The following is a 14,873-nucleotide window of genomic DNA, read 5'->3' as shown; positions in this document are numbered from 1 at the left end:
ACGCTCTATCGCCAGTGATTTCTAACGCGACAAATGATTCGCCGAAGCACTCGGCATAACGCGGGATACTTTTTCGCGTTAGAAATCACTGGCGATAGAGCGTATGGCGTTCGGTCATAATTGCGTTGGGACGTCGGGCGAAAGGGAATCCGGTTCCTATAACTAACGCGAAAACACGGAGTTACCGCGAGTAATACTGGAACACAAGTTCTATTCGAGCGCAAATAACAAATCACGCGGACAAAATTCTAACGCCCGTAGGCATTCCACGCGAGTAATCTCCTATCTAACGCCATTCACAAGGCACGCGAATACCCTCCTAACGTACATAATATCGCGTGGGAAAATTTAAGTCCCGACCGTACGAATTACGACGCACCATGAAGTACGCTGTTGCGAACGCGAAGGTCGTGAGCAATGGCAGATTCGCGATATCGAAATCCGTTTCGGACACGTCTACCGCGATCTCCAAGGGCATGCGATTTTCTGTCGCGAACCCATGGTTACGAGACCATTTCGGTGCCCCTCGCTTTTGTTATCGATCGCTAATTACGCTATGTCGGCAAGTACGCCGAATACCGTGATCCTAACCGTTGTTCCCGAGCGACAGCGCAACCCGGAGGGCGGTGTCGTGGCTTTACAACAATATTACGCGAGGCAACTTCACCGGAAAGTCTGCTCCTCCTCGGGGTCTTCGTCACCGCCAAAAGGCCGGAACGTCGGCACGATCGCCTGTGGGATTCAATTCCACTCAGAATGTCGCGAGAGGCGCTAACAATTATCACGCGACTTCGCCAGAGGACGACCAGAGAGTGTCACCGAAATTTCGCTCGATAGCGGAATCGATGACGCATACGCGGCCCCGCAGCGCGACTACGCGGGCCAATTAGGGGTGAGCTCGCAGGCTCGCGATGTATCCTTGCGCAGGGCCGTCAACCACGGCTCCCGCAGGGCACTTTAATGGCCCCTCATTCGCACGGCGATTTTTCGGAATCTTTTCCCGGCAGCGGACGGGACGCTATTTCCCTCTGGCTTCTCTCTTTCGGTCCGGGAATGGCGGCCGTCCATCCTGGAGTCCGGTCTGCAGGGGAGAAGGGCAGGCGTGATTCACTCTGTCCCGGCGCTGGGGCCCTGCTTTCTACGGGTCCGCCCGCCGCTGTGTCATGCGCCGCGCGCGTGTCATCCCGCGCTTCCTTGTGCTTGACGGCCCGCGAGCCTCGCCGCGATCCGCTTTCGTCGATCGCTGTTTCAGCTCGATTCGCCCGACTTGTTCCAATTCTCGTTGCCCCTCGTAGAAAAGCCGGGTCTCGTCTCGTTGAGGCGCCACGCATTATACAAAAAGAATAAACAGAAGGATCAGAACATGCAAACGCGCTTAATAGGGAATTTGCATGAAAAAAAATATTACATTTTTTTTTTGTTTGTAAATTAAATATACATTATTATATTTACAACAAAATTTTTAATTTTAATCAATATGTAGGTATTAAAAAATTAAATTTAATTTTAATAATATTTGAAATTTTCTGTGCTCTGAGAAAACGATTTGAATTGGCTAACAAGTGCATGACGTCACATTGCAATAGTCTCAACTCTCCGTCTGCTAGTAAGTATATGATCATTGTGATACTTTTATTAACATTTAATATCTGTGTTCTGCGTATTAAAATAAAATGCCAAACCAATTGGATCCAGGTTTTGTTAAAGCTGATTTAACAAATCTTCCAAAAATAAGTATATTTATGGTTTGGGAATATATTGTAACTGATGAGCGATACAATGCTCCAGAAGTACGAGGAATAAAAGCAGCTTTGTAAGTACAATTTTATTATTATTACAATAGTAATTGTTTTCAATTATGTTTCAATTATGTATGAATTATCATAATTAACGCGTCTATTATAGGTCTTCGAGAGAAGATTACGGAGACTCCGCTATAGGTTATGTCATCGTCAAACGGGAAAATTCTATTTGTATAGTGAAAGGAAGAATTTGCCCTGAACATCGAGTTCGACAAAAAGATTACACTGTAATATTAAAAGTTGACGAAAGAGAAGAAAGAGTTGAACGCGTAGAGTGCCTTGACTGTGCGGCATCAGAAGGTTTGTATATTTGAGTACAATTTTTAAATTATTTACAAAATAAAAATAAATTTAGCATGAAAGCTTAGTAATACATACTTCTAGAGCAATATGAATATACACATAATACATCTTTGTATAAATAAATTAAATTTAATTACAGGATGATGTAAGCATGGTATTGCCTTTTTAATGTGGATTAATAGGCGACACGAGTCTGCATCTCCAACTGAAGTTGAATGTTATTGGAGAAAATCAGCCTTGTCTAATGTTGGAACGTCAAAAAATTTTATTACAACTAATGAGATGACAAAGAACTCGAAATCTACGACTGAAAATGTTGGTGATAACTTTAATTTTTTTAAATAAAGTAATCGAACAAATTAAAGCAAAACAATTAGATAGTCAGTTGTCAAGATATGCATTCGATTTACTGGAAAGAACAGTTCATACATTATCAATTCATCAGTTAATGTTTAACTTTTGTACAGAAAAAGACTCAGCTGATAATTTCATAAAGTTTGCAGAAGAAAAAATGTTTAAAAATTTATGCAAAGAAGCAGAAAAAAGGACTAGAGACCAAAAAAATGATACATTATGGCATAAATTAAGATTCGGTAGAATAACAGCATCTAATGTCTACAAAGCTAGTCGATGTCATACAGCAGAAGGTAGTTTAGTACATCGCGTTATTGGAGCAGCTAAAGTACCTATACGATAACATTCATATGGAACGTGGAAGAAGATTAGAAAAATTAGTTATTGCTGAGATTGAAAAAGAATTAAAACTAAAAATTGAAAATAGTGGCTTATTATTAATTCCATCATTACCTATACTAGGAGCTTCACCGGATGGAATTGGTTGTGATTTTATTTTGGAAATTAAATGTCCCAGCTCAGAAAGAACTGTTGAAAACTATTTATTAAAGGGACAAATAAGTCAAAAATGTAAAGGATAAATGAATTTACAAATGCTGGCTGCAGAAAAGAAAAAAGGGATTATTTTGTGTCGCTGATCCAAATTTCGAAAATAACAAACAATTCAAGTTTGTATGGATAGAATATGACGAAAAATTCACATATGACATGATAAAAAAAGCTGTAAATTTTTGGAAACAACATATTTTTCCTGTTTTATTGAAATCTATTACAAGATAAAAAATCTCTAAAATTATGATAAAGTTAAGTTATATAATTAGAATAAATATGTTAATAAAGTAAAAATAAATTAACACCTTTGTCAATTATTTTCGGTAAATTTTAAAATGTTTATAAATAAATTTGTCTCTAATTATTGCGTGTTTGTTTTATAACCTTAATAATTTTGGTATGAAAAAGAACCAAGAGCTGAAAAACATTATTTACAAAAAATTTTTACTTAATACTAACAAAAAAGGACATATAACTTATAACTGTGAATGTATTCTTCTTTTGTAGATTTTGTAGAAGCAGACAGACGGGGGACAAAGCAGCTCGCACTTTTTCTGATTTAAAACTGTCTGTATTGGTTTAAATCCCCTACACGTTTTTCTGGTAAAATATCCATTACTTTACTTTCTTCAAATAATAATGTATCGCTGATTCTGCCTCCGTATCCAGAAGATATAAAAGTAATAAATCCGTCAGGAGTGCGAACTATTAAATATTTTAAAGTGTTGCATTTTTTGTACTCTGACCAAGTCAAAGCTTGTTGCACTGGATTAGATAGCTTTTCAATTTCTATTTCAAAAGCATCAAGAATAGCACATACATGGCTGCAGTATGCACGAAATGCCACTGGCAAATTCTTTTTTATGCTACTTGGGTCTTGGCAGTACACAAGAGTCTTCAAATAATGCGCTAAGGGTTTCATTGTTTTATTGAACACTCTACTAGCCTGCGATGTTGATAAACCAAACTGATCTCCTAATCGACTAAATGTATCATTCATCCTTATTTTCATCAAGCTTAATTTAATGTCATCAATACTGCATTGAATTGAAGAATGTAATACATCGATAATCCACAACCACTCGTTGCCAATCCCAATATATTTTCTTGCATCTATACTGATAAAATATCTCGTTATATTTAAAGCGGATTCTCTTATTTTTTTATTATTTTCTTTTCTTTCCTCGCTGCAACTTGATGAGTATTTATATTCACTGTGAGAAGATGACCATTGATATTCGCTCGAACAAGATGCTATTGCTGAACTGGACGTATTAGAATTTGTTGCTACTGCAGGTGTCCTTAATAATGATTTTATCGGTGAACATGTTCTGTTTAAGACTTCAACTTTGACAAAATGCATCAGTTGTACAAGACATAGTAGATTTACTTCGAACGTGAGGCTCTACTAATTTTCCAACTACTTGCACTCCAACACTTCGTTGAGAAAAATGTGAAATCTGTAATGTTGATTCAGCGACAACTGATGTATTTCCTGAGTTGATTTCTGAGTTAATTTCACTAGTTAAAGGTGTATATATGGACTGTTCATGCGATGTAAGTGTATTATTATCCTGTAAATTAAAAGTAATTGTTATATACTCATTTGCAACTTATCTTTTATTTTAGTTTTTATAAATAAATGTAGAAACTTACAGAATTTGTCAAGTCCAAAAAGTTTTTCCTTATTTTATGTGGAGGTTGTTGTGGTGAAGCATTTTGAAAATTGTTCTCATTTTGGTTTTCTGCATCTGACAAAATGTTAGCAATTTCTCTTTTCCTGTTCAATGTCTTATACGCAGGTCGAGAAAGATTATTTTATATCTTTACTCGGTTGACAATCAAAAATATGAGGAACTACACCTTTCTTCAGTTTTACTGGAGCTCCCATCATACAATATTTGATATAATTATCCATGTCCTCCTTTAACTACAATATAAATAAAAAATTCAGAATATTAATAAGAAAGTGAATTTTTCTGATAATAAATTAATAAAAGATTATATACATATATGAATGTTTAAATGGCTTCTTCATATAAACAAAATGTTTTTATATAATTTTCAAATAATTTTGGATGTATTTTATATATAAAAAGTATCGATACCTGCACATTGAATGTTTAATTTATGCTGAAGTAGGTTATGTCAGATATTTTTACAAGACATATGCACGTTGTTTGACATTTTTATAAATGTTACAATTAAAGCATAAAAAAACATGTTTTCATAATACTTACATCGAAATGATCTTGACAACAAAAATAACTCCATTTCCCTGGTTCATCAGTACGATGGGCACTTTCAAACCACCTTTTTCTTACGTTTTTATCTTGAGGTACATAAAAAACAGTTTATCACTGGTGTTTTAATAACCGTACTTTTACATAAAGGTACAAAACACGTTTTATATGTCTTTACTTTACTCATATTTCAAAATAAATGATATTGTTTCAATGGTTAAAGTATTATTTTACTGCAATGTGACGTCACACGGCGTTTGGGAAGACTCGGTCGTTTTCGGACCGTTTTCGGCATTTCAAATAATGCAATATTTTATTATTTATTTTCTCGCTTAATTTGCGTTAAAAAATTACGAAAAAAAATGACAATTAAAAGAACATACAAATTATTTAATGCAATTTTTTTAAAAAATCATGCAAATTTTCTTGCCCCTGGAGATCTCGCATCGACTCTCTGGACCGTCATCGGGCGCGAAAATAATCTAACGCAACCTGCCTTGTGACGGCGGCGAGGCGCTGCCCGATGCAGCGAAGCTGCAACGTCACAGTCCAAAAGCAACGGTGTCTAATTGAACGGTGCGCAAATCAAATGTGTCCAAACGAACTGTGTGCAATTGAAATGTGTCCAATCGAACGATGCGCAACTTTATGTGTCTAATAGCACGGTGCAATTGCAACGTGTCCAATTGTACTGTGCGCAAGTGAAGGCTTCTCCTAACAACATACTTAATTTTGATTGCGCTTAAACTTCTCCAATACGTCACATATCGTAGTTATAATATGCCAAAATGCACTAAAATAGCTCATTTTTGCAATTTTAACTGCAAATATCTCAAAATTGTAACGTGATAAAGCGGTAAACGGGATTACTTTCTGCGTCCAAAAAACTATCGAATGTTGCAAGGTTTGTTCTTGTTTTTTTGTTGTACAGTGTAATCAGTGAAATTCAACTGAAAAAATTAGTGAAACTTGGAATGCTGAATAAATTAGTAAAATACTGATTTATTTAGTAAAAAATTCATTTTTTGATTAGTGAACGTACTACGCAAAAACAATTAACTACTATAGCAAATTTAGTCATAAATATAGACAGCTAACATTTTTTGCAGCGAGAGCTTTAATTTTGCTGAACTTTTTGCTACTTACAAAAAGAGGGACGGAAATGTCCCCCTCCGAGTTTGATGAGCTTTTAGAATGTTGTTCTCTAGACAAAAATAAGGGATACGTATTTTTTTAAACGTGCCCATATGCATGTTTAAAGAGTAAAATACCCTTTCAAAAAAATCGGCTTTTCTCTTTCGGATATCTTCGAAACTATAAAAAATAGAAAAATTTTCCAAAATAAAAATTAAATAGCTTAAAAAGTACTTTGAAACAATGACAAAAAAATTTTTTTTATGTTAAAAATACCCCCATCACTAAACTTTTTTTCAAAATTTAAAAATTTTTGTATTCCAAAATAAATGTTATTTTTTACGAATTTAAACATATATAATAAAGTTATGTTACGAAAAACTATTTTCGAGAAATAATTACAAACTCCTCTGTACACACGCTATATGTGCTGAGTGGCTTGCACTTGGACACGGTACATTTGGACACCGTTTATTTGGACACGGTTCATTTGGACACTGTTCATTTGGACACGGTGCATTTGGACACCGTTCATTTGGACACGATCAATTGGACACGGCTCATCTGGACACCGTAAAAAATGCGGCCTGTGCAATTGGACGCCAAAATGTGCGATCTGTGCAGTTGGACACCAAAATGCGCAACCTGTACAAATGTTTTCAATATATATATTGTCACGTATTTTTACGCCCGGTATCACGCCCGAGACGTAAGACGGAACAAAAAGGGGTTAAGGAGAGAAGGATGGCAGGCCTCTCCAACGGGTCTCTCGCACTGTCCGACAATGATGCTCAAAATTAATGTTGGGCGCCAGACGCGTAAGCTCGCGTCCACTAATTTACGCAAAGATCGCGAAAACCCGAAAATAAGCACAAAAACGCAATTAATCCGGCGTGCGAGAGATCGGCCAGCTCGTCCTAACGGCTATGGGCGGGGTTGAGGAAGGGCAGCGCAAGATTCGGTAGGGTGACGCATAATCACGCACTCAGATAATTAATAAGAATCCATAACAAAGTTTATTGTAAATTGGCAACATTGTGAAATAGTAATCAGTAACAGTCTTGGTATAATTTTGAAATAAAGAATTATGGCATCGCGGAAGTCAGAAATTAAACTGAATAGATCAGACATTGAATTGTAGTAACAAGGTTGAATTAACAAAATTAAATAATGTGAGAGAATATTAATTTTTGGAAATCTAATTAAACACCGTAGCAGTGAGCGCAAAAATAACAAAGTAAACAGGACGTAATATTAAACATAAACTAGAATTACATATGTATAATAAAACAGGCGGCAGAAAATATGCTCGAATACAAAGTAACAGAAATAAGCGCGGAATAATAAAGTAAATAATTTGGATCGTAAACCCGAATTACATAGAATAGAATAAGAAACAGAAGATATGTTCGATTACGGAGCAACATCAAACATGGTAATATTGCCGCGCCACGCTCGGCGCGCAAGGACTCGACGTCCAAAACCGCGAAAGGAACTCTGTCGCCAAGGTATAAGGTGCTCGCGGAAGGCGCGCGACCCTAAATATAACGCGAACTATAATACGAACATCAATACGAAGGTGGAACGCTCGCAAGAACGCTCAGGACGACGCAAAAATATAATACGCTAGGACACGCAACATAACGCGGAATACCGCACGCGAGTACCGCACGCATCATGAATAAACGAAGACGTTGGACACGGAGTAGCGCGCGAGAAGAAACCGAATCTAACGCAACTAGTTCACGTAAAATTTATCACACGACAACACAAATTATGCCCTTTCGGCAACTAACATTAATGCACGCGCCGGCACTTGAGCGAGAGCGCGACCCGGAGGGCGGTGTCGTGGCTTTACATACGCGGAAATCTATGAGGCAACCTCACTGAAAATCTGCTCCCTCTCGTGCTGCGGGTCGCCGTCGCCACGGGCCTCTACGTCGTCGCCAAGATGATACGGCTCGATAGCCGGGCGCAATCGAAAGAAAGCGTACAACCAAACTTTGACCCGTTAACGCCGGAGGACAACCAGGAAGTGCTCGCGAAAATCCGCTCGATAGCGGAATCGATGACGCGCTCCACTCAGGGCGTGCGCGGCCCTTCGGCGCGATAGCGGGCTAATTAGGGGTAAGTTCGCAGGCTCGCGACCATGGTGGAAGGAAATAAGGTGAGGCAATGCGCATCATGAGTTTCACAGCCAATAGAGAACGCCGCACAGTTGTCGGCCATTACTAGCGGTCATTCAAACAAATAGAAATGGATAGGAAAATCTCTCAGTCATAGTTACCGAAAAATTATTAATTTTTCATAACGAATGGAAATAATATCACAAAAACGAGCTTCCATAAAGGAAACCATATTTTTCTATGGCATCAATTTTGGAGGAAACATATTTTTTTACCGATAAACAAGTCATTTTGGAAAAATTATAAATCAAACTTATGAAAAAAAGACTATCGACGAGTAATAAGCGTTCGTAATTGATGAATAAAATCGAAACTATGCTAGTCAACAAGTATTGCTAATGAATATAAATCATGTCACAAAAGATAGTTTCAGAAATGGTCAGTGGTGTAGCGGCAAGTATTCTGCTTTGTATATTTTTGACTCGGGTTTGAATCCTTACTGTACCTTTTTTTTATTGACCCAATTGCAATTAATGATAATGAATCAGGCTGATTGAAGGAAATTAATTAGAAAACGATTATTATCACTAACCGATTTACCTTTTTTTTTAATATTTTCAGAATTTATTTGGCTATGTCATTGACTAGAATCAGGATGTTTTATTGAAAATTGTGATTTATAGCAATAAAGTAGTTAAAAAAAGGATGAAATTTTATAACTGGCGGCGTTTCTTTTGGGCTTTCACTCAACGGTTCTCTCCACAACCAATTTTCAAAAATTTTTAATAATAAAAAATGTTGAATGTTATTATTGAAAGATGAATAAATATTTTTCCGAAATCCAATGCCAAAAATGTAGAATACCTTAAAAAAAAAAACTGAAAATTGGCCCTACAAAAGATGAATCCCCTCTTGATATTTTATTCTAAATCACCTGTTTATGGGAAAAATATATAAAAATTAGAAAACAATGAAAGTGGATAGGGACGTCATTCGAAGTTCTATGGAAAGAACATTAATTGCTAGTTAACAGTTTTATTACACATTTTTTTAATTTTTTTTTCTTTTCTACTTTTTTTAGCTGTTTTCTTAAACCGATTTTCTTCTCGAATTTGCATGTTCCATTTCCTGAGCTTGATGTACGTTTTCGTGCGCACCAAACACAAAAGTGCATCACGAGAAACGGAGTCATTTGTTTCCATTACAAGATTTGCCACTTTTTGAAAAATATGTTTTGTTTTTTGTTTTAGTTGATTTGCCCCGTGAAATTCTTCAAATACATTGTCCATGATGTTTGCTATCTTAATGAATTCTTCAGAGGGGTACATCAAACCCCCTCTCGATAACATCGTTATATATTCCGAGTTATCCAGCGATCCTAAATCTCTTGTTGGATTACCTAAAACGGAATACTTGTCTCTAAACCGATAGGCAACATATCCCGCGATGTATTTTAAGCCTTGATTGCAGATCCATTCCCGGTCATCAATTTTGTCGACATTTTCGACCTGTTCGACGAGATTCATTTCTTCTTCTGTTGGCTCATAGTCGTAGAAATGTGAAACTAGTGATAAAAAAAAATTCGTGTCAATTTCATTTAATTATGTACAATTAATTTTAAATCCAATGACAGATGCTATTAACGATATAAATAGAGTAATGATGATGCACTCTCTCTCTCTCTCTCTTTCTCTCTCTCTCTCTCTGTTTATGTAATCTTTTTGTCCCAGTAACATGCATAGTAGTACTTCTACCATAGAAATGTTATAGCAGGACATAAGTTTGTTCATTTTTGCTTTAATAGGCGTGTTGAGTTCGTCTTATCAACACTCTGCGTTGATTGGTTGGTTCTAAAAGTAAAAGTCAATCACGTTTGACTGAGCGGCTTGGTCTGCTGAACGCGCCTAATATTCACCTTCAAAATCATCGCCTGGTTCAATGGATTCTTTGAAACCTTCAGGAAGCTTCAGTAATTTACAATCGTCAGTTTCCATCGGATTGCTATCATCCACATACGTCATCTTACTCATCTCATTTTCCATTATTTCGCAGTCTTCTTTTTCTCCATCATCTTTTGGAGATTCTAACGAGCCCTTGTTTATCAGAAGTTTATCTTCATTTTGTTGTGAGGCAGAAATGAAGGATTTTTCTTCGACGGATTTTGTGCTTCCGTCTAACTTGAGTCGAGTGGATCTGGAACGGTGTTTGCTCGAACTGAAAAGAGAGCTGTGGAGTGTTTCCCAAGAACATACCACCGAAGTCTATTTTGTAAATCTATAGCATTGGGTTGATCATTATATCCTCCCATACCACGGAGGTAAGAGAACATATTCTCCAGCCCATCTTGATTTAGTCGGCAAGTCATGAGAAATTGGACTTTTTCTTGGCCATAGGTTGTTTTCAAATATGCAAATAAACTTGGCAACGAGCGACAGCACAGTGCGATGCCCTTCTCAAAAGGAAGCATAGATTTCTTCCCGAAAACAGTCATGTTAGTGATGAACTCTTCCATTTCTTGCAATACTTGACATTGAGATTCAAGTTGAACGCCGAATTCGTGAAGTTCTGGATTTTTTCCATACATCGTTCTACTGTTGAAAATGTCGAACCACTTATTGAATATTTCCAGCACACGAACTACTGGAGAGCAATTTTCAAAACCAGCAAGACCTTTTCCAGCGCAAGATTAAATAGCTTTTGCTGTGCTGTTGGAAAATACTTGTGCAGCCAGTTTCACATTTTGACGCTGAGGGCCTTTTATATCTAAATGATGTTGTGTCAACTTATGGGCTATTCTCAAATCTGTATTTGCTGTCGTTCTCAAAAGTAGATGCAAGAGATTCTTGGTTATGTGGATTCCATTATAAAGAAATCCATGATCCACAAAGTGATTTCGTGCCAATTTTATCATATGGGGGGCGTCAGAAAAAACGTAAATACGGTATTGATCGTTACTTGGGTGTTCAAAATAACAATGTTTATCTTTGCGTGTTCCAATATTCAATTTGTTCCATAGCTTTGCGTTTGTTGTTCCCAGATCTGATGCTGCAGCTACTACCATGAATCCACATTCAAAAAGCTGTTTGATCACTTGCTCCAGAGTTTCTTTGTCCATTGTTTTATCATAATCATAAAACACTGGCTGTTTCCATCGACCAAAAACTCCTCTAGCCATGATAAATTAACATGTTTTATGAGGCCCAATAACTTCTTCATCCTTCCTGTTAATTGCCACGTCATTGGAGATGTAAACCTCATCAAAAGTTAATACTGTCAATTTCTCTAATTCTGTTAAGCTTCCAGCTTTGTTTTTCATAATGGCTAGGACGTCATTTAAAATATCTGGCATAACATCAAACTTTCGGGCCCAATTTCTCAAGGTTGTCATAGCTGGTAGAGGGATTTTCATACTGTTCCTAACGAATCTATAAGCTTTGGGACTAATGCTTCGTAAAGATATGGCCGATGCAATATCTTCAGAACACCATGTTGTTTTTTTTAAATTTTCGTTGGAGAGTATTTTCAATTGTCCTGGTGTGAAAACACTTTGCAATATTCTTTGGTATTTCATTTTTTTACTCTCAGCTTTGGATATTCTTCTTTCTTGCACGCCAAGTTTCTTGTGCAAGCAATCTTTCTTTCCAAGCAATTTATCTATTTTCTCAATTATTTTGTCTTTTTCCTTGAGCTGTTTATCTGTCGTAATCACCTTTTGCATCAATCTTTCATTAGCCTCCCTCAATTGTTCATTCGTTTTCTTTAATTCTTCTACTTGCTGTAACAAAAGTATCAATTTTTGACTCTGCTCATTGAGGTTTTCTTGTTGAGACTCTTCTGGAGACCTAGAACTCTGAGTTTCTGAGTGAGTTAATACAATATTGGTGTCCCTTTCATCCTGAACTCTCCGATTTTCGTCGGAAATATCCAATGCCAAATATTCAGTTGGAACAGCATCTTTTTTCAAACGCGGTAGACGGCGAAAAGATTCAGGCAATTGCTGTTGTGCCCAAGATTGTTCCTTATAGGCACTTGGCAAAAAATGAAGGGAACATACTCTTCCTGTAAAATAATATATTTTTTTATTTTAAAATTATGTTAACAAAAAAAGCAAACAATAACTTCTAAATATAATTTTTTTTGGACTGTGATTCAACTGACCTGTTTTTGTATTAATGTTTTGGTTTTTACAATGTTTCATTCTTTGCAAATGTCTGTCTTTGGAAAGCTAAAAAAACTAATCTTTGTATGTGGTGCTTTGTTCCGTCCTTCAGTACCGCTCTGACACCCTATAATCAGACAGCGTGGCATTCTTTTCTGCAATCCTGAAATATCAAAAATGAAATTCTAATGTTTGTCGTTAAACTAAAACCAAATCTATAATGTGCTCTTTGCTTCCTGTTTTCTGCTCTTAACCTCTTTGCGATTATCTCGTATTTCGCAATTCCGTCGCGTAACGCAATGTTTTTTGTTCTCTGTCGCCTAAGATAAAAATTGACGAACTTCAGAAGAGACAAGAAATATCACGTTACGCGACAGAATTGCGAAATACGAGATAATCGCAAAGAGGTTAAGAACAGAAAACAGAAAGCAAAGAGTACATTGTAATGCATCGTATAATATATTTATTAAAAAACAAGAAAAATTGAATATTGAATTACCCTTCAATATATCCACATTTATTATTCAATCACAATACAGTAACACTTTTTTCAAATATACGATGTAAACTGTAAACAACTTTTACCAAAGCGTGCTTGCCATGCGTGTTAGCGAAAAAAGATGGCCAAAACTGTGCGGATCCCCCACCATGTCTGGGCTGCGCAGAACAGAACAAAACTCGTCACGAGGATTGCCTCACCTTACTTCCTTCCACCATGCTCGCGACATATCCTTGCGCATTCTTACGGTTATTTATGCAAGCGAATAACTGTTCAGATTATTGGTTCAGTGCAACGCTGGAAAGTGATGACGAGGAGGACGAGTTAGCCGAGGCTTTTTTATTGGAATCCCATCTAAGGCTACGTGGCCCGTCGAAGAAAGCTGTGCGAATTGAAGGTTATGTGGAAAACACAGTCCCAAGATTTAATACAAAACAATTCCGTAAAAATTATCGTATGCTGCCTAGCACATTTGCACTGCTAGAAAATCATCTTGGACCTATTTTGGCATTGGATACTGGTAATAAACCTTGCATCCCTGTTTGTACGCAATTGCTTGCTTCGCTGTGGCTGCTAACAACACCAGATTCTTTCAGGTAATGTATTTATGTCGTAGGCAAATGATTTTTTTTTTAGGAAAAAGCTTCTGACTAGGCAAATGCTATCTGCCTGGAGTGTCTGGCCAAATAGCTTTTACCATTTGTTTTTGCTATTTACCTAATCAAATGCTATTTTCCTAGGCAGATGCTATTTGACTGAACCGCTGTTAGGCAAATGGTATTCCGCGAAGCATGCATTGGTGCACTTCAGTACTTATCTGTTTTGTAAGGTTATGTTACGGTCGTTCTGCGAAGTGTTTTCTTTAAATTCGTCAATTTTGAAGCCATATGTAAGTACTTATTTTTCTTTTTTTGTTATTTACTAACCCCTCCAGCAAACATAGTAAAGTTTTCTTATTTTGTAATTATCATGCAGGTATTTATTACATGAAATATCAAGGACTGGGAGAGAATAATAGACATTAGAATAATATTTAAGTCAAGAAATTGCATTTTATATCTCAAAACATATAAATTTCTGCAGCCACGATAAAAAAAACGGCTTAAAGGATAAGATAAACGTTGGTGCATTTCAGTATTTGTTTTGTAAGGTTATGTTACGGTCGTTCTGCGAGGTGTTCTCTTTAAATTCGTCAATTTTAAAGCCGTATGTAAGTACTTATTTTTCTTTTGTTGTTATTTACTAAGTACTTCCCTTCAGCAAACACAGTAAAAACATTCTTACTTTGTAATTATCATGCAGGTATTTATTACATGCATGAAATATCAAGGACTGAAAGAGAATAATAGACATTAGAATACTATTCAAGTAAAGAAATCGCATTTTATATCTTAAAACATATAAATTTCTGCAGCCACAATAAAAAAACGATTTAAGAGACAAGATAAACGTATTTTGTAAGTATATTAACTGCTAGTTATTATGTTTATGCTGTATTAATCCCATCTTAATCCCAAATCTAATAAAGTTTTTTTTATTTAAAGGCAACATGGTAGATAAAGAAGAATATTATTTGCAGCTAAATGAAAAATATGCCCAGAAAACAGTTAAAAAACCATGGGACTTACAAAAAATTAATGAAGTCATTGATATGTTAAAATTTACCAAGAGAAAAAATGTCAGAACACTCGGAAGATGTCA

At 36.4% G+C, this 14,873-nt stretch overlaps 1 protein-coding gene across 1 annotated transcript; it reads right to left on the bottom strand.

Annotated features, from left to right (window-relative positions):
- Window positions 1-11,695: 11,695 nt before the first annotated feature.
- On the bottom strand, window positions 11,696-13,390 carry LOC112462422 (synaptonemal complex protein 1-like). Its single transcript, XM_025028175.1, has 2 exons — window positions 13,378-13,390; window positions 11,696-12,573 (listed from the first exon to the last, which is right to left on the bottom strand). The coding sequence occupies exons 1-2, from the start codon at window positions 13,388-13,390 to the stop codon at window positions 11,696-11,698; spliced, it is 891 nt and encodes a 296-aa protein (XP_024883943.1).
- Window positions 13,391-14,873: the final 1,483 nt, after the last annotated feature.

This window comes from Temnothorax curvispinosus, unplaced genomic scaffold, assembly GCF_003070985.1.
Source record: "Temnothorax curvispinosus isolate PA1 unplaced genomic scaffold, ASM307098v1 QBEX01012415.1, whole genome shotgun sequence".
Classification (NCBI taxonomy): domain Eukaryota; kingdom Metazoa; phylum Arthropoda; class Insecta; order Hymenoptera; family Formicidae; genus Temnothorax; species Temnothorax curvispinosus.
The sequence above is the reverse complement of the archived record's forward strand: the minus strand, read 5'-3'. Positions and strand labels throughout refer to the sequence as shown.